The sequence below is a fragment of the Mesocricetus auratus genome, unplaced genomic scaffold (genome assembly GCF_017639785.1).
Source record: "Mesocricetus auratus isolate SY011 unplaced genomic scaffold, BCM_Maur_2.0 Super-Scaffold_100025, whole genome shotgun sequence".
NCBI classification, from domain to species: Eukaryota; Metazoa; Chordata; class Mammalia; order Rodentia; family Cricetidae; genus Mesocricetus; species Mesocricetus auratus.
In genome coordinates this window covers 5,141,037-5,168,956 of record NW_024429206.1, presented here as the reverse complement: position 1 = coordinate 5,168,956, position 27,920 = coordinate 5,141,037, and the positions used below count along the sequence as shown (strand labels likewise).

The window sequence follows — 27,920 nt, the reverse complement described above, 5'->3', positions numbered from 1 at the left end:
CACGACTTCCGCTATGGTCGCCACTTCCGGTTCAAAGACCCAACAGCTGTCCAAAGTAGTAACGGAACACACGTTATGCTCATGAGCGTTTTCTCCGGACAGTGCCGTCTTTAGAAATACGAAGATATATCCGCGGTGGTTATTTTACGGGTTTCCTGCCTCCCCAGGCCCACAGTGCATCTTCTGGTGCTGACGAGGCGGAGTTCTGATCAGGCGGACGCCGCGGACAGCCCGACGTTCGCCGGGCTTCGGCGGGCGAGGGAAGACCCGAGAGTCGCAGGCTGCGCAAGATGGCGACTGCGGCCGCATCCTCTGCGTCCGAGCCGGAGGTAGAGCCCCAGGCCGGGCCTGAGGCCGAGGGAGAGGAGGATGAGGCGAAGGCGGCCAGCGTGGACAGGAAGGTGCTGTCCCGCGCCGTGGCCGCCGACGCGGCCAAGGGGCCAGGGTGGGACCTGCAGCGGGAAGGCGTGAGCGAGAGCGACGGAGATGAGGAGGACGCCATGGCTTCCTCCGCCGAGAGCTCCCCCGGGGAGGACGAGTGGGAGGACGACGAGGAGGAGGAGAAAAACCAGCTGGAGATCGAGCGGCTGGAGGAGCAGGTGGGCCGCGGGCTCCTCCCCTCGGGTACCCTCGGAGGTCGCCACCCCCCGTGTCCCCCCGCGTTCCGGCTCTGCCTGCCCCGTGGTTTGCTCACGTATTTCATTGAGTGAATTCTTCCCACGGTCCGGCTCACTGTGGGAAACCGAGGCTCACGGAGTGGCTCTTGGAAATGTTTCCTGTGTTTAAGCCGAACCCAGGACTGTCTACTCTTTTTATGCTTTAGTTTTGTGTTTGTATGCATGCACGTACAAGGTTGTCTCTTACCGGGGGGCTCCCAAGATTGAACTCTGGTCATCAGGTTTGGCCGCAAGCGCCTTTATCTTCTGAGCCGTCTTTCCACCATCTCTCCAGTCCAGGACTGCCACACTTAAAAAGCCAAATGGTGTAATTGTCTGACAGTCGGAGGAAAACTTTATTATCCTTTAGGCATTTCTTAGCATTGATGTTTGTTACTTAACACAAAGTTTCTTGCTGTGTGTGTGTGTTTATAAGACAGGGTTTCTTGCTGTGTTGGCTGTCTGGGGACCGACTTTGGTTTTTGTTGTTGTTTTGTTTTTCGAGACAGGGTTTCTGTGTATTGTTTTGGAGGCTGTTCTGGAACTCGCTCTGTAGACCAGGCCGACCTCTTAACTCACAAAGATCCGCCTGCCTCTGCCTCCCGAGTGCTGGGATTAAAGGCGTGTGCCACCAACGCCTGGCTCAGGGACTGACTTTGTAAACCAGGCTGGCTTTGAACTCACAAAGCTCTGCCTGCCTCCCAAGTGCTGGGGTCAAAGGCCTGCACCACCAGTCTTGTCTGATTTTTTTTAACACCCCCCCTTTTTTTTTTTTGAGTTAAGGTCTCTCTCTAAAATAGCCTTGCCTATGCTGGAACTCACAGAGATCCTTCTGCCTCTTTCTCCAGAGTGCTGGTATTAAATGTGTTTGCTGGTATTAAGTGTGTTAGCCACAGCCAGTCTGGAATCTAGGAACATAGCACACATGGACGCATAAGCTTTATTGATGTTGGCCTTAATACCTCAGGAATGTTGCTTGCCCTGTGGTCATGCAGCCTCTCTGCAGATGGTGCCTTGGCACGCTGCAGTTTGGGTTGTGCTGTGCTAGCATACTGAAATGCTAGTTCCAGACTTTCTGATTTAAAATTTGTCAGCTGGCATGTTTCCAAATGTGCAAGTCTTAGTGTGCCGTCTGTTTGCATGGACAAAGATCTCCAGAAGAGTCCATTTGGCAGATCTGGAGCCTAGTCCCCACGCAGTAGCCCCCTTCTCTCTCTCCGAGGCCAGAACACCCTTCGGCTTTTCTTTTGTGAGTTTAACTACTTCAGAAACCTCACATAAAAGGGAAGTCGATTTGTGTGCATTGCAGTCTTGCTAATCTTGCTCATTGTTTCTGAGGGTTTGTAGGTTAATCTTGGTTTACTGCGCAGTCTTGGCATGTGTATTGTTGTCACCTTTTTCCTCCCCTTAGGTCCTTTCTTTTCCTTGGCCTTGTACAGAAAGGACACTGCTGTCTGCAGTTGGGGGGGGTCTAGGAAGAAAGCTGCATGAGCACCCACGTGCAGGATGCAGTGCGGTGTCCTCTTTCTTTCTCTGGGAGAAGGACAAGGGTGCTGGCTGTTCTGAGAAGCTCAGGCATTGCCTGTGTACATCTAGAGGAGGTGGGCGTGGTCAGACACTTTTGTCAACAAACCTTTGATGGTGTCTTTGTCAGCCTTGCTGAGGAAGGACACTGGTTTCATTGTGCATGTCCTTGCTGACTGAAGGTGTTGATCTCACTCAGTATTGTTTGCTGTCCGTTTGTCCTTAGGAAAGTGTTTTGTCTCTTTTCTTTCCCCTTTTTTTTTTTTTTTTTTTTGACATAGGATCTTTTATGTAGACGGGCTGACTTAGAAGTCGCTATGTAGATCAGGCTGTCCTCAAACTCAGAGATTTGCCTGCCTCTGCCTGAGTGCTGGGATTAAAGACACACGCCGCCACATCTGCGCCATTATTTTCTCCTTGAAACAGGGTTCTCAAAGCAGCCAAGGCTGACCATGAGCTCTGTCCTCACATGTCTACTCTTGGTGCTGGGGCTGCACTGAACCTGACTCTAGTGGTGCTGTGTGCAGTGTCTTCACTGAGCTGACCTAGCTGCAGGCTGTGCTGCTTGGGTGTGGCCCGCTCTCCTTCCCATTCCCCCTCGCAACTGCTGTCTTGGGTGAAACGGTCCTAATTGTCTGTTTCTTCCTTACATGACTGAGAACCCCGAGGAGACGCCTCTCTGTGTGCTTACCAGTCAGTGTCTCTGTTCCTGCTCTTTGAGGGCGGCTCTACTAATGCTGTTCTTAAACTCATCCTTTGTGTGGATGTGTAAGAGTTAAAAATATTTCCAGCTTTTACCTTGAAAAGTTTCAAATGTAAAAAAACGAGCCTTTGTATACCCAGACAGAAGGCAGGCAGAGGGCCAGAACCCCATCAGGCATAGCTCCTTGCAGGTCTCCAGTGACAGCAAGGTCTGTGTTCCAGAGTAGGAGGTTGGTGGCTAGGGCTACCCAGAATGCGCCAACCCCTCTCAAAAACCAGTCACATGAGCCTGGAGAGGTGGCTCAGGGGTGAAGAGCACTTAGCGGAGGACCAGAGCTTGGTTCCCAGCACACAAGTCAGGTGGCTCACAACCACCTGTTACTTCAACTGGGGGTGGCCTCTTAGGACAACTGACGTCACTTACCCCCATATATACATAATTAAAGAAAATATTAAAAATAAAAAACAACGAAAGGATTATGAACATGGCAGTGTCGGTTAAGATTCAGCCCAGGCCTGCTGGTGGTGGCATAAACCTTTAATCCCAGCACTCAGGAGGCAGAGGCAGGTGGATCTCTGTGAGTTTAAGGCCAGCCTGGTCTACTTAGTGAGTTCCAGGACAGCCAGAGCTACACAGAGAAATCCTGTCTGAAAAATAAAAAAGACAAAAGACTGAGCCCAGGTGCCAGTGGCTGGAATGTTGTGGTGTGACCTGGTTGTACACTTGTTTTGTAGGTATGGGGTTTGTGTGGCCGGGTTGGTTGCTACAGTCATGTTATGATTCAGTGGTTGAGAGCACTGGCTGCTCCTTCAGAGTCCTGAGTTCAATTCCCAGCACCCATATGGTGGCTCACAACCATCTATAGTGGAATCTGATGCCCTCTTCTGGCATAACCTCATACATGCAGATAGGGAACTAAATAAATCAAATATTAAAAATTCCTCTGGCACACTTGAAATGTAGATATGCCCGTGGGTTCTATGGACTGGAGACTAGCAGTGCCCCACTCTGTAGATGGGGAGCTGAGGCTATGCAAGACTCTGGTGACTTCCTAAGGATGGCACTGTTTGTCTCAGTAAAGGTGTCCCAAGGGGAGGGAGCTTCCTGTTAGGATGGGAACACCTCTCACTTCTTCGTGATGGGGCGGGTGCCGCTTAGCTCACTCAGTGGCCTCCCAGGGTGATACCAGGTCTGTTTGGGCAGATGTGTGTCATTGCCAGAGATGACAGATGCTAGCTTTCCTCTTAGCTGTCCATCAACGGCTATGACTACAACTGCCATGTGGAGCTCATCAGGCTGCTGCGGCTGGAAGGGGAGCTCAACAAAGTGAGGATGGCCCGCCAGAAGATGAGCGAGCTCTTCCCCTTGACTGAAGGTAACGGTGCCTGGGACAGGGTGGGTGGGGACGGAGCTGCTGAGGAGAAGGACGTAAAGGAAGCCGGCTGCTTAGACTGTGCTGCAGAATGTGGTCTGAGCGCATGGATTCACACATGCGTGGAACACTATGAGAAACAGTTTCTTTAACGGAATTTAACTTCACTGTGGTCTCTTTCTCACTCCCCAAGTGTGAAATTAGCCTATACTCATAGTGCCATGGAATTGTAAATTTAGGTAAACATTTATAGTTTTAAATCTCTTCTTAAAAAATCTGTGTGTGTATGAGTGCTTTTGCCTGTATATATGTGTATGTGCACCAGGTGGCCAGAAGAGGGCGCAAGAGACAGTTGTAAGCCGCTGTGTGAGTACTGGGAATCAAACCTGGGTCCTGTGGAAGAGCATCCAGTGCTCTTAACCACTGAGCCATCTCTCTAGCCTCTAAACTGAAATAGTTTTAAATGCAGATGTTTCATTTTGGTATAGTAATTGTACATTTTGCTACTTCCACGCATTTGCTTCTGAGAAACACACTTGTAGTGTTCAGCTCTGTGACAGGGCGTTGCTTCATATTTGCAACAGGCCTTTCAGCTCAGAAACCCTGGCCTTGGTCATGTCTGTCCCATCCCCCTCTCACACCTCTCAGGTGGAGCTGCTGAGAGAGACCTCACTGCACATGCCTAATGAGGCTTGTCCCTGGCAGACAAAGCAGATCGTGACAACAGTGGAGACTCAGTTCCCACAGTCAGCTAAGGGTAGCAGTAGTTCTTGCGTGGTACATGACAGAGTAGGATCCATTCCTGGGGACAGGTGTGTCACATGCCAGCGGACTCTGAGTCATTAGATTCATGGTATCACTCAGTGTCTTACAAGATTGACATAAAGATTGAATGGGAATATTGCAAAGTAGGGAAGGTCTGACTGTGACAGCTTCAGTGGCTCCTGTGTCTGGAAGCTCACAGTCTGTGTGCCTTGCTGGGCTTTTAAGAACTGGATCTCTGGGAACCTGTGGGAGCATGTGAAGGCATGTGCTGAGGTGTGCTGTCATCTCTAGAGCTCTGGCTGGAGTGGCTGCATGATGAGATCAGCATGGCCATGGATGGCCTGGATCGAGAACACGTGTATGAGCTCTTCGAGAGAGCCGTGAAGGACTACATCTGTGAGTACCCGGCCCTGGGGTGCTGGTTCCGCCAAATCTTTATTGCCTTATGCTGCATTGTGAGGTGTTGCCAGGAAGTTGGAATTCGTTTTCTTTGTGATGTCTTAGTGTTCAGTAGAGATTATCTGGGCTTAAGACAAAAATGGAACTATTTGTAGGAAGAGAATAAATGTCTCACTCAGCATCTGTCTGTCAGAGAGGACTTACATGGGATTTCTAGACACTTAAAGTTTAGCGTGTATCTTTTGATTGAAACAAACTCACTCTGTAGCCCAGGCTAGCCTTCAGTTTGTGACCCTCCTGCTTCCACCTCCTGAGTTCTGGGACTAAGGCATGAATGTCTGTCCCTCTGTGTCTGTTTTGTTGCTGCTGCTTTGAGACAAGGTCTCATCATATGGCTCAGGCTGACTCTGCTTCAGCTTCCCAACATGGTGTACAGGTGTGTGTCACCACACCCATGCACATGTCATCATGAGTTCCAAGCCAGACTGGGCTACACGTTGAGTTCAAGGGCAGCTTAGGTTATAGAGTAAGAGCCCCATCTCAAAACCAAAAAAAGTCTGAGATGTTGGCTTTGCACAGCCTCTTTTACCAGTTTTAGACATGTTTTTGAGAAGAACATTAAACACTTTAAAAAAGCTGAATGGGATGTTCTTCTGCAGTCCCAGGACTCAGGAGGTGGAGGCAGGTGGATCAAGGGAGGCTCTCCTGAGGCACATGAGGTTTTGTCTCAAAAACAGACATAAAAACCCCCAAAACAAGAAACAAAACCATGCGAGCAGTTTTTGAGTGCTAGCCGCGCTAAAAGAGGCTGTGACTGTGTGCCCTCATACTTGTGGATCTGCCTCTGTCTCTCATGTGGTGGGTTACAGGTGCCCCCACCACACCCATCAACGTAGGTTCATTGGTTGTTACAGATGTACCACTCTACAGGGGAGGTTGGCAGGAGAGACTCCCATGTGGGAGGGAAGGAGAGAGGTCTCACAGTGAGTTCCAGGACAGGTGGGACCATAGGGGAAGACCCCACTCTCCTCAGGAACTCAAATAAAAATAAAAAGTGGATTTCTAATGGCAGAGTCAATGCTTTTGGTTTTATTCTTTTCTTTTGGCCTGGAGACTTACAAGACTAGGGTTAGTAAGAAAAACTCTAGGGTTTTTTTTTTTTTTTTTTTGGACAAGTGACTCAGATTTATAATTTCAGTCACTGAAATGTTAGTGGGTTCTCTCTCTCTCTCTCTCTCTCTCTCTCTCTCTCTCTCTCTCTCTCTCTCTCTCTCTCTCACACACACACACACACACACACACACACACACACTATCTGTCTGTCTTTTTGCTGGGGATTAAACCCAAGACTTGCATGGCTCCATGCTCTACCCCTTCCGTTTTAACTTAGTTACGTGTTGTCCCTTGGTGTGCTGTCTGTGCAATCAGATCTCTGTACTGTGCTTAGTTGGAATACTCTTGAGATTTCAGCCTTGTAGGAAGCTGGGGTGCTTGTTGGCAGTGATCTTTTTTGCACCAATGAACATGTTTTGGTGGGGCATGTGTTTTGTTTGCACTAGGGGAACACTGGGGCATATTGGGAGCTGAGCTTACAGATCACTTCTCCTTTTTAGGTCCGAACATTTGGCTAGAGTATGGCCAGTACTCTGTTGGTGGCATTGGTCAGAAAGGTGGCCTGGAGAAGGTCCGCTCTGTGTTTGAAAGAGCGCTGTCATCTGTTGGCTTACACGTGACGAAAGGCCTGGCCATCTGGGAGGCTTACCGAGAGTTTGAAAGTGCCATCGTGGAAGCTGCTCGGGTGAGTGCCCAGGTCTCTGGCCCAGGCCTGCAGGAAGTATTATTTTGAAACAAACATCCAACAGTCTAACAGTTAACCCATCTGCCTTTGCCTGTCTGTTAGGGATGCACAGTAACAAAGTCAGCTATTTCTGGCAGAGTGAGGGATTTCTTCGACTTGGACACAGTTGACTATTTCTTTCCTGACACATTAAAGTACTATTGCTTTAGTTATGTGACTGTAGGTCAGTGTACAAGAACAGCCCTGTATGCATGTTTATGTGTCTGTTAAGGTGTATGTGTATTGTGTGTGTATCTTTGTATCTCGATCAGTGTGACTGAGGGGAGGTTTCAGACAGATGCGTAGATAGCTGTCCTCTCTGTGTGACCCTCTGTGTAACAATTGGAGCTCTAATCTGGAAATCAGAAATCCAGAATGCCTTACCTTCCAAACTTTTTGAGCACTGACTGACTCCGACTGGGAAATTTGGCTTTTCTCTGTGACTTTGGAGGCTGTCCTGGAACTAGTTCTTGTTGACTGGGCTGGTCTCAAACTCACAGAGATCCGCATCCCTGCTTAGACTGGGCTTCTGCATGTCGAGGCTGGGCATCTTATTTTGTTTATGCAGAATTCTAAAATCTGGAAGAGTGTGATAAGTGAAGCTTTCTGGACCCAGTCAAGCTGTGTGAGTAGAGTGGCCTCAGTAGCTTCCTAGTCAGTCCTCATCCTCAGTCTGCAGAGGTCAGTGACAGTGAGCACGGAGTGAAGCCGGAGCCTGTGCTCTGCAGCGTCTGTTCCTTCTGTTCTGACACAGGCCCAGGCTGCTCTCCAACACAGCTCCTCTGCCTGCCCACCACACTGCTTCCCCTGGAGTCACTGAGCCTGCCCCTGCCATGTGCTGCTGTCCAGATCCCATCCCGGCCTTCCCTTCGTGGCAGCAGCAGGTCCCCACGGCTGTGACCGTTAAGTGGTTTTTTTTGTTTTTTGTTTTTTTTTTTTGTGATACTTGGGCTCTGTACCTTTGTAGTCACTTGGATTTGTTTGCTTCTTCTTTTGTTTTTTGAGATAGGGTTTCTCTGTGTAGCTTTGTAGACCAGGTTGGCCTCAAACTCACAGAGATCTGCCTCCCTCTGCCTCCCAAATGCTGGGATTAAAGGCGTGCACCGCCGCCGCCACCACCACCTGGCTTGAATTTCTTTCTTTTTAAAAGGATTTTTAAGTTTTTGTTGCATTTTTATTGTGGTTTATGTGTGGCATATGTATGCCTCAGCTGCATGTGGCAATCAGAAGACAACCCGTGGGAGTTGGTTTTCTTTTTCTACCTTGTTGACTTAGGGATTGAATTCAGGTTTTCAGACTTGGTGGCAAGTACCCTTTGCCTGCTGAGCCATCTCAGTGGCCCTGGGTTCCTTTTATTCCTTTTTCTCTTCTTACCGTAAGCCCTTAGAGACAATAATATGGGTGATACCTCCTGTGTAAGGCATCACAGACTTTTTTTGGGATTTTTTTGTGAAGTAGAAGGAACCAACACTTGTCCTTTACTGCTGATTTGCTTCTTTAGCCCATAGCTGCCTTCCTTTCCCCTTCTGACCGGGAACAAACCTTTGATTCACAGCTGGAGAAAGTTCACAGCCTCTTCCGTCGACAGCTGGCGATCCCATTGTACGGTAAGAGAAGCAGGCTCATCAGTAGCCAGCCCTCTGCTTTGCTAGTGACATTGTCCATGTCCTTCCTGCAAGGGCAGGCAGGACTGCTGCTCTCCTGACTAGAAGAGTCTGTTAGGAGTTGTCAGTGCTAAGCCTTAGAAGGGCCAAAGGCACGGAAAGACCGACCCTATTTCCTGGAACTCAGCTGCCCCGTCTTACTGGAAAGAGGGGGACACGGACACAGCCCCTTATTTCCTGGTCACTTTTTCCAAGAGTCCCATTGCTGGTCTGTCTGCATGTCAGGGGCTTTGTGTCACATCTGCAGTATTTCTGCTGAGGAGTTGATTATAGGCATTCATGTTTCAGTTCTGGGGCTTTGCTTAAAGTTTCTACGGGTGAACCCATTTTGACAAGGCTTCAGCAGTGGATATGGGTCGTGCCAGGGAAGCTTTTCCTGTGTGTGTGGTTGGCACTGCCCTGTCTGGCAGCAGGTCTTGTTCAGAACCTTGGGGTGACTGCTTGAGCCTCTTGACCATCCACTTGGCGGCTCCTTGGCTGCAGTTCTCAGCCAGGCTGCTCTGCTGTCAGCTCTCTGCCTGCACTGTGAGGATCACAGATGAGGGAGCACACTGTGGGGGGTGGGCGGGAATGCAGAACTCTGCTGTGCACGCTCAGTACCTGATCGTGGTCTCATGAACCGAGGGGCTGGTAGGGTTGTCTGACATGTTGTTTTGTGATGGCCACAGAACTGGGAATCTGTCGTGGCCACAGATGTGGGATGGGTGGTGGCTTTTTTATGTTGATAAACTCAGTGGCACAGCCCATGGACTGATCCCATCACCCCGTAGATATGGAGGCCACCTTGGCAGAGTATGAAGAATGGTCAGAAGATCCCATCCCAGAGTCGGTACTTCAGAGCTATCAGAAAGCCCTGGAGCAGCTGGAGAAATACAAGCCCTACGAGGAGGCCCTGGTGAGTGCTCTCCCCCTCGGGGACTCTTCACGCAAGTTCTCCCTTATCCATAGTGCTGCAAGGTAAACAGTCTCTGTACTGTTAGTCTCTGTGCAGTGTGTAGAGAATGTAAGTGTGCATTCATGTTAAGAGATAGAGCCTTGCAGTGCCCTTCTCCAGTTGCCTCTTCCTCCCTGTCCCTTTTATGGTAATTTCTCCCCTTTTGATAGCTGCACTCCTGTGAATGTAACTGTAGTATATTGATTGTGCTTGTTGAACTTGGCATGGCGATTTAGGCTGTGTTTCTTTTCCCTAGTGTGTGTGGGTTTAGCTTACGTCATAAATGATTCAACGCATGGGTGCCCTGTGGTGGTGTATGTGTAGCGGTTTGCCCACAGTGGTGCAGCGCTGTCTGTACACACGGAGGAGTTTCTCTAGCATGTGTGTGTCAGAGAGGGGATTCTCTGGCCACAGTGTCTTGTCCCCAGGTGCCTGCACCCCTAAGCTGGGGCCCTAAGCTGCACCCATCTTGATTTTGACATTACTGAGTTTAGCTCATTTCACAAGTTGGGGTGGAGTTTTGCGTTTCCTTGAGTGCTAATGGAGAGTTTCGTGAACTTCTTCAGCTTCAGACATTGTAAAGTTTTTGGCTTTTTCTTAGTGCTTCTTGGGAGACCTGGCTTTTGCTCTTCCTCATGGTGTCGTTTTACTTTTGAGCCACTTTCTTTGTTGGCTGTGACTTCATCTTGAAGCTGTAGTCTGGGTTTTCAGTCTGTTTCCATCCAGTGGCAGCAGGCAGTAATGGTCTGAGTCTGTGGAGAAGCACAGGTGTGTCCCCGCTGCAGTACAGGGCCACACAGGGGCTGAGTTTGCTGGGCTCTGCTTGCTGTCCTGCTTGTCCTGTTGTAGTAGTGACAGTTTAGCACTCTTCGCTGAGCCCGCTTTCTTCAGCTGCTGACATGTCCGTCAGACCTACACTCAGCTCGTCAGTGTGATCGCTATTGCGCAGACCTATGGGTCATTTGAGGGCGTTCCCATCTCCTGGCACGTGAACCCCGCATTTCTCCTGAGGCTGTGAGAGCCCTGAGAGTGCACCCACTGCCTCGGAAGCTTTAGGCAGAGTGGCTTTTGGTGTACTTGAAGTTGTTTCTTTTTAAAGACTTTATTTTCTAGTTATTTCCCGATGTATAAGAATGCAATTGATGTTTCATATTATTGGCTTTGTTTTTCATCTGCCACGCTTGCTCACAGTAGTTTTGGTCTTCGACTCTTCTGTGTTGACAGTGTTAATTATAGGTGACATTTACCACACCTTACTGTGTTCTCACTTTCTCGAATTACCTTGCTTTTTGGTTTGACCCTCCAGGCATCATTGTTTACACTACCTCAGACCGTCATCGGTTATCAACATTGTTAGCAGTAGTCAGACAGTCTCTGCATGCTGCTTTCTTTGTTCCATGTTCCTTTTGAATCTTAGCTCTGTATCTGGAATCCTGCAGCCAGAAGTTGGATGTGTGCTGTCTTTGCACCCAGGATTCCCTGGCAGCAAATTTTCTCCATTTAGTGTCCGACAGGCTCTGTCTTTGTTTTCCTTCTTGACAGGTGTTGTCTCAGGCTGTAGCATTGCACTGATGTGATGCTCTTGGCAGCAGAACACATCTCTGTCTCTTGTTTTCTATTGTCATAGATGGCTCAGCTGTCTGTCACAGACTTGCCTCTTAGAAGGTAATCATTGCTGTCTGTGATTTTTAATCTCATTGTTTTAGTTTGGTGCCCTGTGATCCCATTACCTTAGGTGGGGCTGGCTGCTCTGTCTGTCTTCTTTGAGCTTAGGCATCTCAGTTGTTTTTAGCATCTTTCTGAGCACAGTGAGGAAGAGGCCAGACTGAGAATTAGGCTGTGCCAGTCTGAACCCAGTGTTAGCGCTGATTCTGGGTAGGTGTGCTTCAGTTTCCCTGATTTAACATGGGGACAGTGCTGGGATCTGTCTTTACAAATGTTTGGGGATCAGATTGCTACGGTCAGCAGAGACTTGACCCTGAGTAGACTTTCTGCCTTCTTAGGGTCCGTCCTCTGCCTGTTGCCTCTGTGCCAGGCCAGCTACTGGAGCTGCTCTTGACATTTCAGTGGCACCGTGTTTAGATGGCCACGTAGTTGTTCTTACGGGAAACGTGACTCTAAAACACACCGATGCCGTGTGCAGAAGCCATATCCCTCTTTTGCATCTGTAAACGATGTGTGTGCACTTGTGTTCACAAAGCTGTCTGTTCCACTGTGGCTGTCAGCAAAGGCAGGCTGAAGAGAAGACAGGCTGAAAGAGGGTTACGAGGGTTGTGTTATGTGTTGGGTTGGGCCCCTCTGACTTTGGCCTGCACCAGTGTTCTTCTGACAAGGGATGGCAGTGTGAGCTCTTCATTGTACCACTCTGGAAGAATGTGAGCAATGGTCATCGGCAGGGTGCTGTTCTTTATGTGTGGTCAGGAGTGGTTGTGGAAAGGGTTTGGATCCTGGTGGCAGAGGGCAGGTGTGCGGAGGTTCCCAGTGCTCTCAGGTCACAGATCTGTCCTGTCATGGGCAGTTCTGAGGAAGGAGACCTGGTGCCTCTCCCCTCGGGTTAGCTGATTTCTGAGAGTGTTGCGCATCCAGGTTAACAAGTGTGGTTTTCCTCACTTCAGTTGCAAGCAGAGGCCCCAAGGCTGGCGGAATACCAAGCGTACATCGATTTTGAGATGAAAATTGGGGATCCTGCTCGTATTCAGTTGATCTTCGAGCGCGCCCTGGTGGAGAACTGCCTGGTCCCAGACTTATGGATCCGCTACAGTCGGTACCTAGTAAGATTGTGCCCCAGTTCAGTGTCTGCCAAGCTAGCCGTGAAAGAGATGGTTAAAGTGAAGCCTCCGCACACACCGCTGACCTTCAGCAGCGGTCAGCCTGGGTGGCTGGCTTCATTGTCTCTCTCCCTACTGTCCCATCTCTGTGTTCTTCACTGCTGCCTCAGCATGCATATGAAATGTCCTTCTGTGTGAAAGGACCCAGCTGAAGTTCAGACATCAGGGTTGTGTCTGTGGGACGGTTTGGACTGCCAGCTCCCCTGCCCTGCTTATCTTGCATTCTCCTGGTGATTTCTTCCTTGAAGAAGTCAGGCCACAACATTCTTTTACGTATGTTTTGGTCTCCATTTCTTCTGAGACAGGTCTCAATACATAGCCCAAGCTGACCTCAAATGTGTGAATCTCCTGCTTCAGACTTGTAGTTGCCCCCCCACCCCTTCCCTGGAGGGGGGTGGGCAGGGGAGGGAGGCTGCCACCCAGCTCCCAAATAAGTACACAGAGACTTATTCCTATGTCTGAATGCCTGGCCTTAGCTTGGCTTGTTTTTAGCTGTCTTTTCTAACTTAAATTATCCTGTTTCTCTTTTAAGTTTTGCCTCTGGGCTTTTTACCTTTCTTTACTCTATATGTCTTTCTCTCCTTCTTAATCCATGGCTGGCTAGATGGCTGGCTCCTGGCATCTTCCACTCTTCCTTTTCTCAATCCTCCCTTTCTCTTCAAGCCTAGATTTCTCCTGCCTGCCAGTCCTGCCTATTTCTCTCTCTCTCTCTCACCTTGCTGTTGACCATTCAGCTCTTTGTTAGACCATCAGGTGTTTAGACAGGCACAGTAACACAGCTTCACAGACTTAACAAATGCAACATAAAAGAACGCAATGCAAGTCTGTTTCATTGAACAGATATCTCACAGCATAAATGAATGTAACACATCTCACATGTTAAACTATATTTCACACACAGCCTCCTGAGTGCTGAGATGACAGGGCATACCTTGTGCGTTCCTAGCTTTACAAGAGACGTTTCAAAGGAATCTCTTCCATCAGTTGGCTGTTCTGGGAGTGTCTCACTGATTGTCATTAGTACTTTTCTCAACCACGGCCAAGTACCTGATAGAGGCAGCTTAAGGAAAGAGGTTGAGGAGATGCAGCCCTTGATGGTGTGGGCTGTGATGATGATGTGTGGGCTGTGGTGATGATGGTGTGGGGGCTGTGTTGATGATGGTGGGGGCTGTGGTGATGGTGGGGGCTGTGGTGATGATGGTGTGGGCTGTGATGATGATGGTGTGGGGGCTGTGGTGATGATGGTGTGGGCTGTGATGATGATGTGTGGGCTGTGATGATGATGGTGTGGGGGCTGTGGTGATGATGGTGGGGGCTGTGGTGATGGTGGGGGCTGTGGTGATGATGATGGTGGGGGCTGTGGTGATGATGGTGTGGGCTGTGGTGATGATGGTGTGGGGGCTGTGGTGATGATGGTGGGGGCTGTGGTGATGATGGTGTGGCTGTGGTGATGATGGTGGGGGCTGTGGTGATGATGGTGTGGGGGCTGTGGTGATGATGGTGGGGGCTGTGGTGATGATGGTGGGGGCTGTGGTGATGATAGTGTGGGCTGTGGTGATGATGGTGTGGGGGCTGTGGTGATGATGGTGGGGGCTGTGGTGATGATGGTGTGGGCTGTGGTGATGATGGTGTGGGGGCTGTGGTGATGATGGTGTGGGGGCTGTGGTGATGATGGTGGGGGCTGTGATGATGATGGTGTGGGCTGTGGTGATGATGGTGTGGGCTGTGGTGATGATGGTGGGGGCTGTGGTGATGATGGTGGGGGCTGTGGTGATGATGGTGTGGGGGCTGTGGTGATGATGGTGGGGGCTGTGGTGATGATGGTGGGGGCTGTGGTGATGATGGTGGGGTGTGGTGATGATGGTGTGGGGGCTGTGATGATGATGATGGGGGCTGTGGTGATGTTGGTGGGGGCTGTGGTGATGATGGTGTGGGCTGTGGTGATGATGGTGTGGCTGTGGTGATGATGGTGTGGCTGTGGTGATGATGGTGGGGGCTGTGGTGATGATGGTGTGGGGGCTGTGGTGATGATGGTGGGGGCTGTGGTGATGATGGTGGGGGCTGTGGTGATGATGGTGTGGGGGCTGTGGTGATGATGGTGGGGGCTGTGGGGATGATGGTGGGGGCTGTGGTGATGATGGTGTGGGGGCTGTGGTGATGATGGTGTGGGGGCTGTGGTGATGATGGTGGGGGCTGTGATGATGATGGTGTGGGCTGTGGTGATGATGGTGTGGGCTGTGGTGATGATGGTGGGGGCTGTGGTGATGATGATGGTGTGGGCTGTGGTGATGATGGTGTGGGGGCTGTGATGATGATGGTGGGGGCTGTGGTGATGTTGGTGGGGGCTGTGGTGATGATGGTGTGGGCCTTGGTGATGATGGTGTGGCTGTGGTGATGATGGTGTGGCTGTGGTGATGATGGTGTGGGCTGTGGTGATGATGGTGTGTGGGCTGTGGTGATGATGGTGGGGTGTGGTGATGATGGTGTGGGGGCTGTGATGATAATGGTGGGGGCTGTGGTGATGATGGTGGGGCTGTGGTGATGATGATGGTGTGGGCTGTGGTGATGATGGTGGGGGCTGTGGTGATGATGGTGGGGGCTGTGGTGATGATGATGGTGTGGGCTGTGGTGATGATGGTGGGGGCTGTGGTGATGATGGTGTGGGGGCTGTGGTGATGATGGTGTGGGGGCTGTGGTGATGATGGTGGGGGCTGTGGTGATGATGGTGGGGGCTGTGGTGATGATGGTGTGGCTGTGGTGATGATGGTGGGGGCTGTGGTGATGATGGTGGGGTGTGGTGATGATGGTGGGGTGTGGTGATGATGGTGTGGGGGCTGTGATGATGATGATGGTGTGGGCTGTGGTGATGATGGTGGGGGCTGTGGTGATGATGGTGGGGGCTGTGGTGATGATGATGGTGTGGGCTGTGGTGATGATGGTGGGGGCTGTGGTGATGATGGTGGGGGCTGTGGTGATGATGGTGGGGGCTGTGGTGATGATGGTGGGGGCTGTGGTGATGATGGTGTGGGGGCTGTGGTGATGATGGTGGGGGCTGTGGTGATGATGGTGGGGGCTGTGGTGATGATGGTGTGGCTGTGGTGATGATGGTGGGGGCTGTGGTGATGATGATGGTGTGGGCTGTGGTGATGATGGTGGGGGCTGTGGTGATGATGGTGGGGGCTGTGGTGATGATGATGGTGTGGGCTGTGGTGATGATGGTGGGGGCTGTGGTGATGATGGTGTGGGGGCTGTGGTGATGATGGTGTGGGGGCTGTGGTGATGATGGTGGGGGCTGTGGTGATGATGGTGGGGGCTGTGGTGATGATGGTGTGGCTGTGGTGATGATGGTGGGGGCTGTGGTGATTTGCTTCTGGCAGCAGCTGTTTCAGTCAGGGGTTGGAGAGTGGGATTCAGGGTGGGAGTGGAGTCGAGTTATAACCCTCAAGGCTCTCCCCTCTCTCACTGACCCACTTGCTCAGCTAGGGCCTGCCTCCCCAAAGTTTCACAACCTCCTAAAACAGTGCCAGCAGCTGGTATCGGGTGTTGGAACACGAGCCTGTGGGGGGAGTTTACATTCAGTTTCTACCACTGCGGAAGTCGTACAATTCTGCCCTCTCACTCTGGGATTCTTTGTCACAGGATCGACAGCTGAAAGTAAAGGATTTGGTTTTATCTGTACACAGCCGTGCTGTGAGGAACTGCCCATGGACAGTTGCCCTGTGGAGTCGCTATCTCTTGGCCATGGAGAGACACGGAGTGGACCATCAAATGATTTCTGGTGTGAATGTTTGTGGGAGAATTTCTAAGTTATTTTTTGGAATATTCTATGCAGCTTGCTGTGGAGCCTAGGCTTGCTGGGATGACACACCTGAGCCACCATGCCTGGCAGCTCTAGCCTTCTGTCCCAAGTGAGGACCAGAGCTACGGCAGTCTTGAGCCAGTGCCCCAGGGCCTGCCTTGTGGCAAAGGCTGTGTGGCTTAACGCTTTAGCCTCTAATACTCAGTGAATTTCTTAGAAGCCATGAACTGTCTTGTCCTCCTGGGACTTGCACAGTGGAAGAAGAGTTCCTCCTGGAGCACAGGGCTGGAGGGGGTGCCCTTTAAGCCTACTTCTGTATTTTCTAGAGCACAGGACTGTAGGGGTGCCCCCTGCAAACACTGCATTTATACTTGTCCTTCCTTGGTGTGTGATGCTGGGATAGACATCTACGGCTTGTGTATTTATAAGTGCATAAACCACACATTTATGGGTTTTGATGGCTTTATTTCTTTTTGAATTGTCTGGTGAATGTTGTGTTTTCTCCATTTCAGCAACCTTTGAGAATGCTCTGAGTGCTGGCTTCATCCAGGCCACTGACTATGTGGAGATTTGGCAGGTGTACCTAGACTACCTGAGGAGAAGGGTTGACTTTAAACAAGGTAGAGTGTGGACCTCCACAGAATCGGGCTTAGTTATCATGTCCCCCCACCTCCCTCCCTCCGTGTGTGTGCGCGCGCGCGTGCGTGCGTGCGTGCGTGTGTGTGTGTGTGTGTGTGTGTGTGTGTGTGTGCGCACGCGCGCACATCCTGGAGATGTGTCCCTGTTCTTTAAGCACATTGCGATTTTGAAAGGGTTGGTGAATGACCTGCCATTAGAACATTTGTTTCTGGAAACTAGCAATTTCTATCTGAAGTCACTGTGGCATGGCAAGGATGACAGTTCTTATGCTTGTGCTGGCTCCCGGCAGCCATGGTAGCCTCTCATTTTCTGTGTCTGACCTGTCATAAGCCCTGTTTTAGTTTCTTTTCTGTTACTGTGATACATGCTCTGACAGACACGCAGGGAAAACGCACAGGCTAGTAAGTTGGGGAGTCACGGCTGAGGAGCTTAGAGCAGCTGCCACAGGACTTTGATGGAGGAACCCAGGCGCGTGCGCGCGCCGCGCGCGCGCACACACACACACACACACACACACACACGGAGGGAGGGAGGGAGGTAGGGGGACATGATAACTAAGTCCGATTCTGTGGAGGTCCACACTCTACCTTTGTTACAAGGATGCAAAGGTGTTTCCCTGAGCAGCCAGCAGTGGCCGTCAGGATGCTGCTCCCTCCTCATCAGCCCTGAAATGCTTCTCCCTGCACACGAACACAAGCCCACGCGACAGAGCTGGCAGTGTGGCCCACACACCCAAAGCATCCCTCAGCTCCGTTTCTCTGTCCCAGGGCACAGCTTTCAGGAGAGACGCTCTAACCTGGGAGCCATATTCTCACTAGCTCAACCACCATGGCCAGTGAATGCATATGGCACTGGGCACACCACCCAAGGATACTGTGGCTGATGAACAAACAGAAACCAGGACAATAAGCTGGACAATCCTGTAAGCTCTCATTGGCCATGATACATCCTGGCCCCAAACCAGGGAAAGGGCCCAGTCTACACACAGACAGAGTTTGTCCACCATGCATGAAAGCCTGGTCAATGAGTGTGGCAGAGGTTGCCCATCACAGGCAGGCCCAGGGGCCCTTCTTCCTGCTGATTCTGGGTCCTGTGGAGTTGATACTGACCACCACAATCCCCAGATCTTTTTTCCAACAAGGCTGCCATGTTCTTTTAGGTACTTGTCTCTAGGATCCCTGTTCCACACTGGTGGACTTACATACACAGCCCATGCCACCTGCCTGTCTCTGCTGTACAGCATCTATGTCTATTACTGCCACCACGTCTTTCCATCATTTATTACAGTGAGAGGAAGTGTGACTGAGTTTCCTGTGTCCATAGTGGGTCTCCATGCTTGTGGTGTGAGATTTCAAAATGGTGGCTGTCGTGACTTCATGGAGTTCCTCTGCCTTTTCCCACAGACTCTAGCAAGGAGCTGGAAGAGTTGCGCTCCATGTTCACACGTGCTCTGGAGTATCTGCAGCAGGAGGTGGAGGAGCGTAAGTGTCCAGCCTGCTGTCTGCCTTGCTCACCAAACCTCTCCCTACCCGGGGTGCTTGCTTCATGCCTATCCTAACTGTTCCATTCCATTCTGGAAGGTTTCAACGAGAGTGGAGATCCAAGCTGTGTGATCATGCAGAGCTGGGCTCGGGTTGAGGTGAGTGTCTTCATGGCCTGTCATGCCCTCCTCTGAGGGCTTTGGTCGAGTGCTTTGTTCAGCATTCAGGAATTGGGGGGCAGAATCTGAGGGTGTGGTCTTCGAAGCAGCAGTGCCTGGACTCTGACAGTGAATCCATCCACCTCCTCAGCTCCTCCCCCGCTGCTGCTTGAGGGTGTACTGAGTGCGCGCTGTTTACCAGTGCTCTGTGGGTTCTGTGAGTGAGCTGGTCTCTGTATGCTGAAGGCGTTAGCCTTGTCCAGAAGATGGACTGTGTGAGCAGTAGAGGGTTCAGGTGGATGCTGTTCCTGAACCAGGGGCACTGAGCAGATAGACTTATAAGAGTCTTGTTGAATTTTGAAGGAAGAGAAACAGACTCTGCACTTAGGTGGTGTTGCTAGTTTAAGGTGACTTTGAGGTGACTGAGCTAGCATTTACTGCTGGATCAGTATCTTCCTCTGTAATGCTTTCCAAGTAAACATTTGTAGTCAAGTTTATATAAAAAGTAAATGGCTGCCCTGCCTCATGTTTGCAAGACCTCTCTGCAGAACCTTTGTCTCTGGCTCCAGGGCCTCTCTGTGCTGCAGGCTGTATCTGAGCCTCAGCTTTGTGCAGACCTGTGAGGCTCACCGCTGCAGAAAGGCAAGCAGCCAGGCTTCAGGCCTGTGAGAGGCCTGGGGGGTTGTGGGACACAGTCATGGGGCAAGGGGAGGAGCGTTTTTGGCATACCTGTGTGGATATAGCTATGATAGGGCTCAGGGCCTGTCCCAGCTGATGTTGCTGATGTATTTTAGGCTCGCCTGTGCAATAATATGCAGAAAGCTCGAGAACTCTGGGATAGCATTATGACCAGAGGAAATGCCAAGTATGCCAACATGTGGCTGGAGTATTACAACTTGGAAAGGTGAGTGACCCAGGGCAGGTGACGTCTGTATCCATTCTTGGCTGAGGTGACTTGATCCTGTTCCTTGGGATGGGTACCCTCTTGCCTTTTCCTTTAGCAGAACCTGTGCCTGGTAAGTCTTGAGAACCAGTGTTTTGTGTGGGGGTGGAGGGCTCATAGCCATGAAGTTCTTCTAAACTGTTTGCTTTTTGTTTTGAGTTTTGAACATGCCTCCTTGGACTCTTGTGGGGGGGGTGTTTGTTTTTTATTACTTTTGTATAGGAAAGCTCAAAGCACTGAAAGAGAAAAGAGAAGCCTCAGATTAGCTAGGGGCTGCTTTCTAGACTTAGTGTTATTCATAGGTTAGGGTGGGCTCCTTGATGGTGTGTTTGTAGTGTGTGTGTCCAAGCTGTGACTATTCTAGATTATTGACTAGAGTAAACTATACCTAGTGGGAATACCAAAAACATTGAGATTGAGACTGTGTGTAACCTAGGCTGGCCTTGAAACCATGGTGATTCACCTACTCCAGCCTTCCCAAGTGCCTGTCAGGATGGCAGGCATGAGCTGCCACCACTCTGAAGGTTTTGAGTATGCTCATACATGCATGCATGCATGCATGCATGCATGCTTGTATACGTATGCACGTATGTACATACATACATTTTCTCTGAAGGTTTTGAGTATGCACATGCATGCATGCATTCGTGCCAGGGTAAAAACCTGGCTCAGAGCATGGAGTTAAATCATCTAGTCAGTAGTATGCAGAGCCCTCTGGTGGGCTGCAGACTTCTTCAGGAGCCAGCTCAGGGTGCATTCGGTTGATGCATGGTTCCCTCCCATGTGCACAGAAGACCTGGCTAGAGGCTCTTGTCTGAGGTGCATCCCTGGCGCACCTGCCTCGTCAAGGGAAAGCGTTTGTAGAGGAGGGTCTCCCCTCACGACTGCAGAGGCTTGCGGCAGGAGAGAAAAGGCCCTGGTGCTTCTGAAAGCTGCTATCAGGGCTTTTCTGTCCTAGCAGCAACCTGTCATGTTCTTTGCTGTGGACCTTCATGACACTACTTGTTCTCTGCTCTAGGGCACACGGTGACACGCAGCACTGTCGGAAAGCTCTGCACCGAGCTGTCCAGTGCACGAGTGACTACCCTGAGCACGTCTGCGAAGTGTTGCTCACCATGGAGAGGACAGAAGGTGGGACCCTGCTTCTGCTTCTGCTTCTGGCTTGAGTGTGGTCCTTTGGCCAGGAGTCTCCAGTGGAAACATCTGGTCTGTAAGGACAGGTTGGCTGCTTGCCTGTGGGAGTGAGTCCTCTTGCAGCGGTCCTCAGTCTGCAGGCACAGGAAGGGCTCAGGTGCACTTGTGACTGCCCTCATCAGTTAGATCCAGTAGCCGCCCTCCCCACCACAACCACTGTGGACTCCTGACAGATGTCCCTTGGCCGGGAGGAGCCTGCATGAGAACTACTGCTCTAGCAGTGTGGGGCACTGAGAGGCGGGGCTCAGAATATTCCTTGGTCCTCTGTGGAATTTTAGTTTCTTGGTCCTAAGCTATAGCAGTAGAAGTTGGGAAGACTGTGGGTTTCTTCATGGGCGCCTGTCTGGATTGGAGTGTGAGCCTGAGACCTGCAAGTAACACCCAGAACAGACATGCTGGGAGTAGCTCCTCGGCTCTTGAGTTTCACGTGTCCTGCTCTGGAATGTTTTTACAATCTTTGCCATTGAGAGCTGCAAAGCTGTCTTTTTGTTTGTTTTTAAGTCTCTCTTTGGAAGGAGGAAGGACACATAGCAACCTAGAAGGATTATTAGAACTATAGACGGGCACCCGATGACATGCAGCTGCAGTTCTTGTGACAGGAGCTGTCTGCTCTGGTCAGTGAGGTCAGGGAGCACTGGCACAGTCTGGAAGTGAGGGCTCAGAGCTCTACTCTTCTTTCTCCTCAGGAACCTTAGAAGATTGGGATGTGGCCATTCAGAAAACTGAAACTCGCTTGGCTCGAGTGAATGAGCAGAGGATGAAGGTGACCGCAATGCTCCCAAGGGTTTGGGACTGTACTGCTCCACCCCCTTGTTTGCTGTGGTGTTCTGTCTGCGTGAATGTCTGTGCTCCACGTGTGGGCAGTGCCCACAGTTGCCAGGAGAGGGTATCAGATCCCATGGTACTGGCGTGTCTGTTGGGAACAGCCATGTGGGTGCTGGGAATTGAACCTGGGTCCTCTGGAAGAGCAACTGGTGCTCGTAACCACTAAGACATCTCTCTTGCCCCTTCATAAGACACTAACTAAAAACCATTTGGTCAGTATTTATACTTATCCCTTGTCATTTTATAGATTCACTAAAAGCTTTTCAAATTGCCTGTCGGTGGTGGTGCTCCCCTTTAATCCCAGCACTCAGGAGGCAGAGGCAGGTGGATCTGTGAGTTCAAGGCCAGGCTCCAAAGCTACAGAAAAACCCTGTCTTGAAAAATCAAACCAAAACAAAAACTTCCAACGTAACAAGAATCGACTCCACAACATCAAATAGAAGAGACTCAGAGGGGCTCGTGGGGCCTCATGCTTGGAAGCTGTTGGCACTTGATGGCTACTAGGGAAGGAGCTTCATTTCAGTTTGCTTCTAGGTTACAGCCTGGGCTAGATTGCCACACTACCTCCACTGGATGGCCTCTGTAGACGTACCAGTGGTACCAGTTAGACTCAATGGTTTAATGGAAGGAGTCAAAGTTGAGGGAGATATGGTGACCAGCATCCGAGATGAATCAGAGGGAAGATGGGGGATTTGATCAAATTGTGTTGTCTATAAGGATGAATCATTGTTTTTTAAAGGAACCACAATTGGCCTGTGAGGTTTTCTAAGTTGTAGGTGGGAAGACCCACCCTGAATGTCTGAAGGAAAGGAAGTGAGCTGAGCATGGCGTGCGGGCATTCCTTCTCTTATCTGGATGGCCCTGGCCGCTTCAACTTCCTGCCCTGGCCTCTCCACCACAGTAGACCTGCAAACGGCCTGCAGCTGTGAGCTCAGATGAACCTGTTCTCCCTTCTGGGGCTTTCATCAGGCTACTCTGTCCCAGCATAGAGATGAAGCAGCCAGGGCCCTGCCTTTAGGAATGGGTTTTCTTTTTCTTGCTGTGTAATGATTGAGGCTATTGAAGGTATATGAGTTATGAGTCTCCTCTCGACATGCTCTTATGATCTTGTGTTGCATGAAGAGTCAATGGTGTGTGCCCCTCCCCCAATCTTCAAGGCCTTGTCCCCTCACAAGCCAGCCAGCATAACATGGCACCTGGGATGTCCTGCCCTCTTTCCTAGGCTGCAGAGAAGGAAGCGGCTCTTGTGCAGCAGGAAGAAGAAAGGGCTGAACAGCGGAAGAAGGTGCGGGCCGAGAAGAAAGCCTTGAAAAAGAAGAAAAAGACCCACGGTGCAGAGAAACGCAAGGTGGATGAGGAGGACGAGGAGGAGGAAGGTACTGTACCTTAGCCGGAGCCTACACACGCAGTCCATAGCACATGTCTTCTTAACTGTCCTTGGTATCCTCAGCGTGAGCACACACTGATGTCACAACTGTGTTGTCCCAGCACAGTGAGGACTCATACTGTCAACTCCTCAGCTCTGTTTGCCATCTCCATTTCTCTGTAGTGACTCTGTGGTAAAGTCACAGTTGAAAATTGGTGTTCTATGTAGCTGCCCTGTGTCTTGAGGCAGTGGTAGAAGCTGTCCAGACCTAGCCCATGTCTGCTGGTGGGATGCAGAAGGACTCTGGCCAGTATTAAAAGAGTGGTTTTTTGTTTTTTGTTTTCATTGACATAGTTGTGGGGCCTGGTGGCTGTCCCTCTTGTGTAATCACTGTGCAGATTGTGTGGGTGTGCTTGATGCAGAAGGAAGTCCTAAGACATTGACTGCCTCTGCTTCTCTTTTGAATGCCTGCAGAGCAGCCTTCCAAACGCAGAAGGGTGGAGAACAGTCTGGCCTCCGGAGTGGCCTCGACCATGCAGGAAGACACAGAACTCTCTGGGAAATGTGTAACGATAGATGTTGCTTCTCCTTCCAAGCAGAAGGAGAAGGCAGCCTCCCTCAAGCTGGACATGCCCAAAGTGGCGCACGATAGCAGTAAAGACAGGGTCACTGTCTTTGTCAGCAACTTGCCCTACAGCATGGATGAGCCAGAGGTGAAGCTCAGGCCACTCTTTGAGGCCTGTGGGGAGGTGGTCCAGATCAGGCCGGTCTTCAGCAACCGTGGGGACTTCCGAGGCTACTGCTATGTGGAGTTTAAAGAGGAGAAGTCAGCGCAGCAGGCCTTGGAGCTGGACAGGAAGAATGTGGAAGGAAGGCCGATGTTTGTTTCCCCTTGTGTGGACAAGAGCAAAAACCCCGATTTTAAGGTATGTTTTGGGAGAAAGGATGCCTTTAAGGTGACTGCCAGATGGGCGGTGCTCAGTGCCTGGAGGCTCAGTGCCTGGAGCCCACACAGGACCATGCGCTGGCAGGTGTGGAGCCCGTGTACCAGGCTTGCAGGCGCCACCACTCTGAGCCTCCTCTTGGTTTGGTGATGGATGTAGTTAGCGTGTGGAAAGACTGCTTACCCTTGGGTGCTCAAGAGCGCATGGCAAGAGTGACTTCACCCGTGCTCATTGCATGACTGTCATTCTGGGGTGGGGTGCCCCGAGAGCGGGTGTAGCTCAGAGTGAATTCCTCGACACACATGCTGGGCTGGGCTGTCCTGAGCTGTGGGCTTTACCTCTCTTTCAGGTGTTCAGATACAGCACCACCCTGGAGAAACACAAGCTCTTCATCTCGGGCCTGCCCTTCTCCTGCACCAAAGAGGAGCTCGAGGACATCTGTAAGGCTCATGGCACCGTAAAGGACCTCAGACTGGTTACCAACAGGGCTGGCAAGCCGAAGGTCAGTGGGGCACAGGCAGACTTTGGGTCTCCACTGAGGAGTGGCCCTGTTAGGTTCTTTTGGTACACATTTGGGTTCATCTCTCAAACCCCGACTCACCCACACTGGAGAGTTGGAAAGTGTTGTGGAAAGAAGATGCCAAAGGATAGTGACCGTCTGTGCTCTGGTTTGTGTCTCTCTGACCTTTCCCTGGGCTCACACTGTTTTTTCTTTGGGGCAAGCACAGAGAGACACAGAGAGGTTTTTAGAGCTTCCAGTCAGTGACAGCCACTGGGAATAAATCTGTAGCCAGGATGGTGATGTTCAGGAGGTCACTGCTGATGGGTGCCCGCCTACCTCGGCTGCTCTCCTGAAGGAAGCCAGGACCTTGGCATCTGGCCCACCTGTGGGTATTGTCTTTCAGGGCCTGGCCTATGTGGAATATGAAAGCGAATCCCAGGCATCACAGGCAGTGATGAAGATGGACGGCATGACCATCAAAGAGAATGTCATTAAAGTGGCAATCAGCAACCCCCCTCAGCGGAAAGTTCCAGAGAAGCTGGAAGTGAGGACAGCACCAGGGGCCCCTATGCTACCTCGGCAGATGTATGGCGCGTAAGTGTCCTCTGCTGTTTTGGGCAGATCTGTCCTGGCAGGGGCTGGGGGCTGGGCTCTTGTGTCTGGAGAGTAGTGTGTTGGGTCAGAAAAACCAGTGCCTACTGCTCTTTGTGGCCCCTGGTGTCACTGGGAGAGATGTGCACAGCCAGTCTCTAAAGGGAAGCGGCCCTGGTGGCACAGTAGTGTTTGCTGGTCACACCTTTTCTTGGTGGCACTGGGAATGGAACCCAGGGCCTTATGAGTGCTAGGCAAGAATGAGGTTTCTCATGCTGTGATTAAGACCATCGGGAAGAAAGGGTTTATTTGGCTCATCACTTACAGTTGCTCCATTATCAGGAAGCCAAGACAGGATCCTGGAGGCAGAGGCTGTGGAGGAATACAGAAAGCTTACTGGCTTCCTCTCCATGTCCTGTGCAGCCTGTTTCTTTAATTTTTTTGTTTGTTGTTATTTACGTTTATTTTATGTGTTAGTATCTTGCCTGCTTGTATGTCTATGCAACACGTGTGCAGTGTTCACAGAGGCCAGAAGAGGGCATCAGATCCTCTGGAATTGGAGTTAGAAATGGGGTGCTGAGAATTGCCCTGCCTGCCTGCTTTCTTTCACTTTTACTATTGATGTATTTATTTTAATGTGTATGGGTGTTTTACCTGCAAGAACGTCTGTCGCCTATGTGCAGTACCTGTAGAGGCCAGAACAGGGCATTAGACCTGGAATTACAGGTAGTTGTGAGCCACTGCATGGGTGCTGGGAATCCAACCCCAGACCTAGAAGATCAGCCAGTGCTCTTACCTGCTGAGCCATCTCTCTAGCCCTAGCCTGCTTTCTTTTTTTTTTTTTTTTTTTTTTTTTTTTTTTGGTTTTTCGAGACAGGGTTTCTCTGTGGCTTTGGAGGCCCTAGCCTGCTTTCTTACATAAGCCAGGACATGTACCTGCCTGGAGATGGCACCACTGGCCCCTCCCACATCAATCATTAGTGAAAAACATGCTCCACTGACTTCACACAGGCCAGGCGGATGGAGGCATTTTCTTAATCAATGTTCCCTCTTCCTGGATGATTATGGCATGTGTGGAGTTAACAAAAAACTAGCCAGCTACATTCTTAGCTTTTGATGGAATTTTGAGACGGCCTTAGCCTCTGGCAGAGCTGGGGTCACAGGCACCCAGCTGAGGTTAACTCTGAGGCACCGTATGTGGTGTTGCCTTTGTCACTGACCGGTGCTCAGGACAGAACTGGAGCTACACGTGTGGCAGCCTGCGGTGCAGCTGTCACCCCCATAGGTTGTGTTGTTCTGCTCACTTGATAGGAGCTGGCAGTGCCAGGCTCTTTGAGCTCTGCCATGGCAGCCACTTTTGTCACCTGTGACTTGGTATAGGGTGTTCCTTGTCAGAGCTGTAGAGAACGCAGCTTGTTCAAGTGTTCTTGCTGCTGGCTGGAGTCAGGTGGAGGGTGCCTCGTGGTTCCCATGCTTTCTTTTCCTGTGTGAGTTAGAACTCATCCTCATGCATGCCTGACCGTTTCCCATCTTCTGACTTGGCCTGATAATCCCAGCTGTAGTCCAGTAGTGCTCTAAAGGGTCATTGTGTTTGCTCTTTCTAGGCGCGGGAAGGGAAGGACCCAGCTCTCTCTCCTTCCTCGGGCTCTGCAGCGCCACAGTGCTGCTCCTCAGGCCGAGAATGGCCCTGCCGTGGGACCAGCTGTCACCACCTCCATGGCCACTGAGGCTCCTAAGATGTCCAATGCTGATTTTGCGAAGTTGCTTCTGAGAAAGTGAAGAGGGCTCCGAGAGATAGGAAATGCCTTACTCCTTCATGCTGGCCGGTCAGGCCACTGCAGGCCCTGGAGACAAGGGCTGGATACTCAACCCATCTCCCACAAATTGTCCTCTGATGTAGACAGGAAGGAAATGCCTACATTGAGCATGGCGGCGAGGAGTGTTCCCTCATATTGAGGGTGGAGGCCGACTGCTCTCAGGCCGTCCCCAGGTACTTCAGTGTCCTAACAAGGAGGAACTCAACTTTTGGGGCCCACTCGTCCTGATACTTTAACCACCTCTGGCCCTTTTTCTACAAACCTGCCCACCCCCACCCTCCCCAGCCCTGCACAGCACGAGTGCCCATGGCTCTTTAAACCTAGAAGATAAAATGGAAGATGCTTGTCACTCATCAGAATGGCCTATTTAGTAAGTGCAGGTGGGGATATCACAGAGAACACATTGGATGGGCTTTTGTCCAAAGAGGCTGAGTTTTTCTATTGTGTATTTGTAATTGACACTTCAACTGTTTTATGTTCCCTAAAGTGAATGTCTGTGACATTTGTTTATATAGGAATGTGTGTGCCACCCGCTGTGGACCATTTTCTTTGCCCGCTGACTGGAGACCTATGTCCTCTGTCCAAACACTTGTGTCTAAAGGCTTTGTCGAGCGCAATGAATTCCCCACTTAGCTTTGTTTATTAAAGTGACGTTCTCTTACCGAAGCCTTGCACAGTGCTGCTGGGTGTGTGTTCACTTAAGGTGGGTGTGTTTCACATGGATGCTTTCCTAAGGAGTGTGTTAACAACTTGTGCAAGTCAAATCTCGTGTCACTTTTATTAAATGATTTGCCAGTGACACGGACTTGTGAATGTGGCAGCCTGATACTGCTGGGAAAATTTTTTACTTCTCCCCTTCCATCCTGTAGTTCCTGCTTTAAAAGCCCCTCAGCAGGGGCAGGGAGAGCGGTGGGAAACAATCACTGTGTCAAGCACTTCAGTGAAAAACACTAGGGACCCGATGTGTGCTGGATATTGA

At 50.7% G+C, this 27,920-nt stretch overlaps 1 protein-coding gene across 4 annotated transcripts; it reads left to right on the top strand.

Moving 5' to 3' along the window:
* Positions 1–47: 47 nt before the first annotated feature.
* On the top strand, positions 48–27,607 carry Sart3 (spliceosome associated factor 3, U4/U6 recycling protein). Of its 4 annotated transcripts, none has more exons than XM_021232365.2 (19): positions 48–599; positions 4,132–4,258; positions 5,312–5,416; positions 7,033–7,217; positions 8,758–8,863; positions 9,691–9,815; positions 12,470–12,625; positions 16,322–16,460; positions 16,994–17,101; positions 18,524–18,601; positions 18,701–18,759; positions 19,554–19,663; positions 20,721–20,833; positions 21,583–21,659; positions 22,944–23,097; positions 23,562–24,013; positions 24,381–24,533; positions 24,937–25,127; positions 26,729–27,607. In XM_021232365.2, exons 1-19 carry the CDS (start codon positions 291–293, stop codon positions 26,901–26,903), a joined length of 2,922 nt encoding a protein of 973 aa, XP_021088024.2. In that variant the 5' UTR covers positions 48–290; the 3' UTR covers positions 26,904–27,607. The 4 variants fall into 4 exon arrangements, with proteins under 4 accessions (XP_021088024.2, XP_040587536.1, XP_005078984.2 ...); XM_040731602.1 differs by having other exon boundaries at positions 59–401; XM_005078927.4 differs by having other exon boundaries at positions 59–599; positions 8,812–8,863.
* Positions 27,608–27,920: the final 313 nt, after the last annotated feature.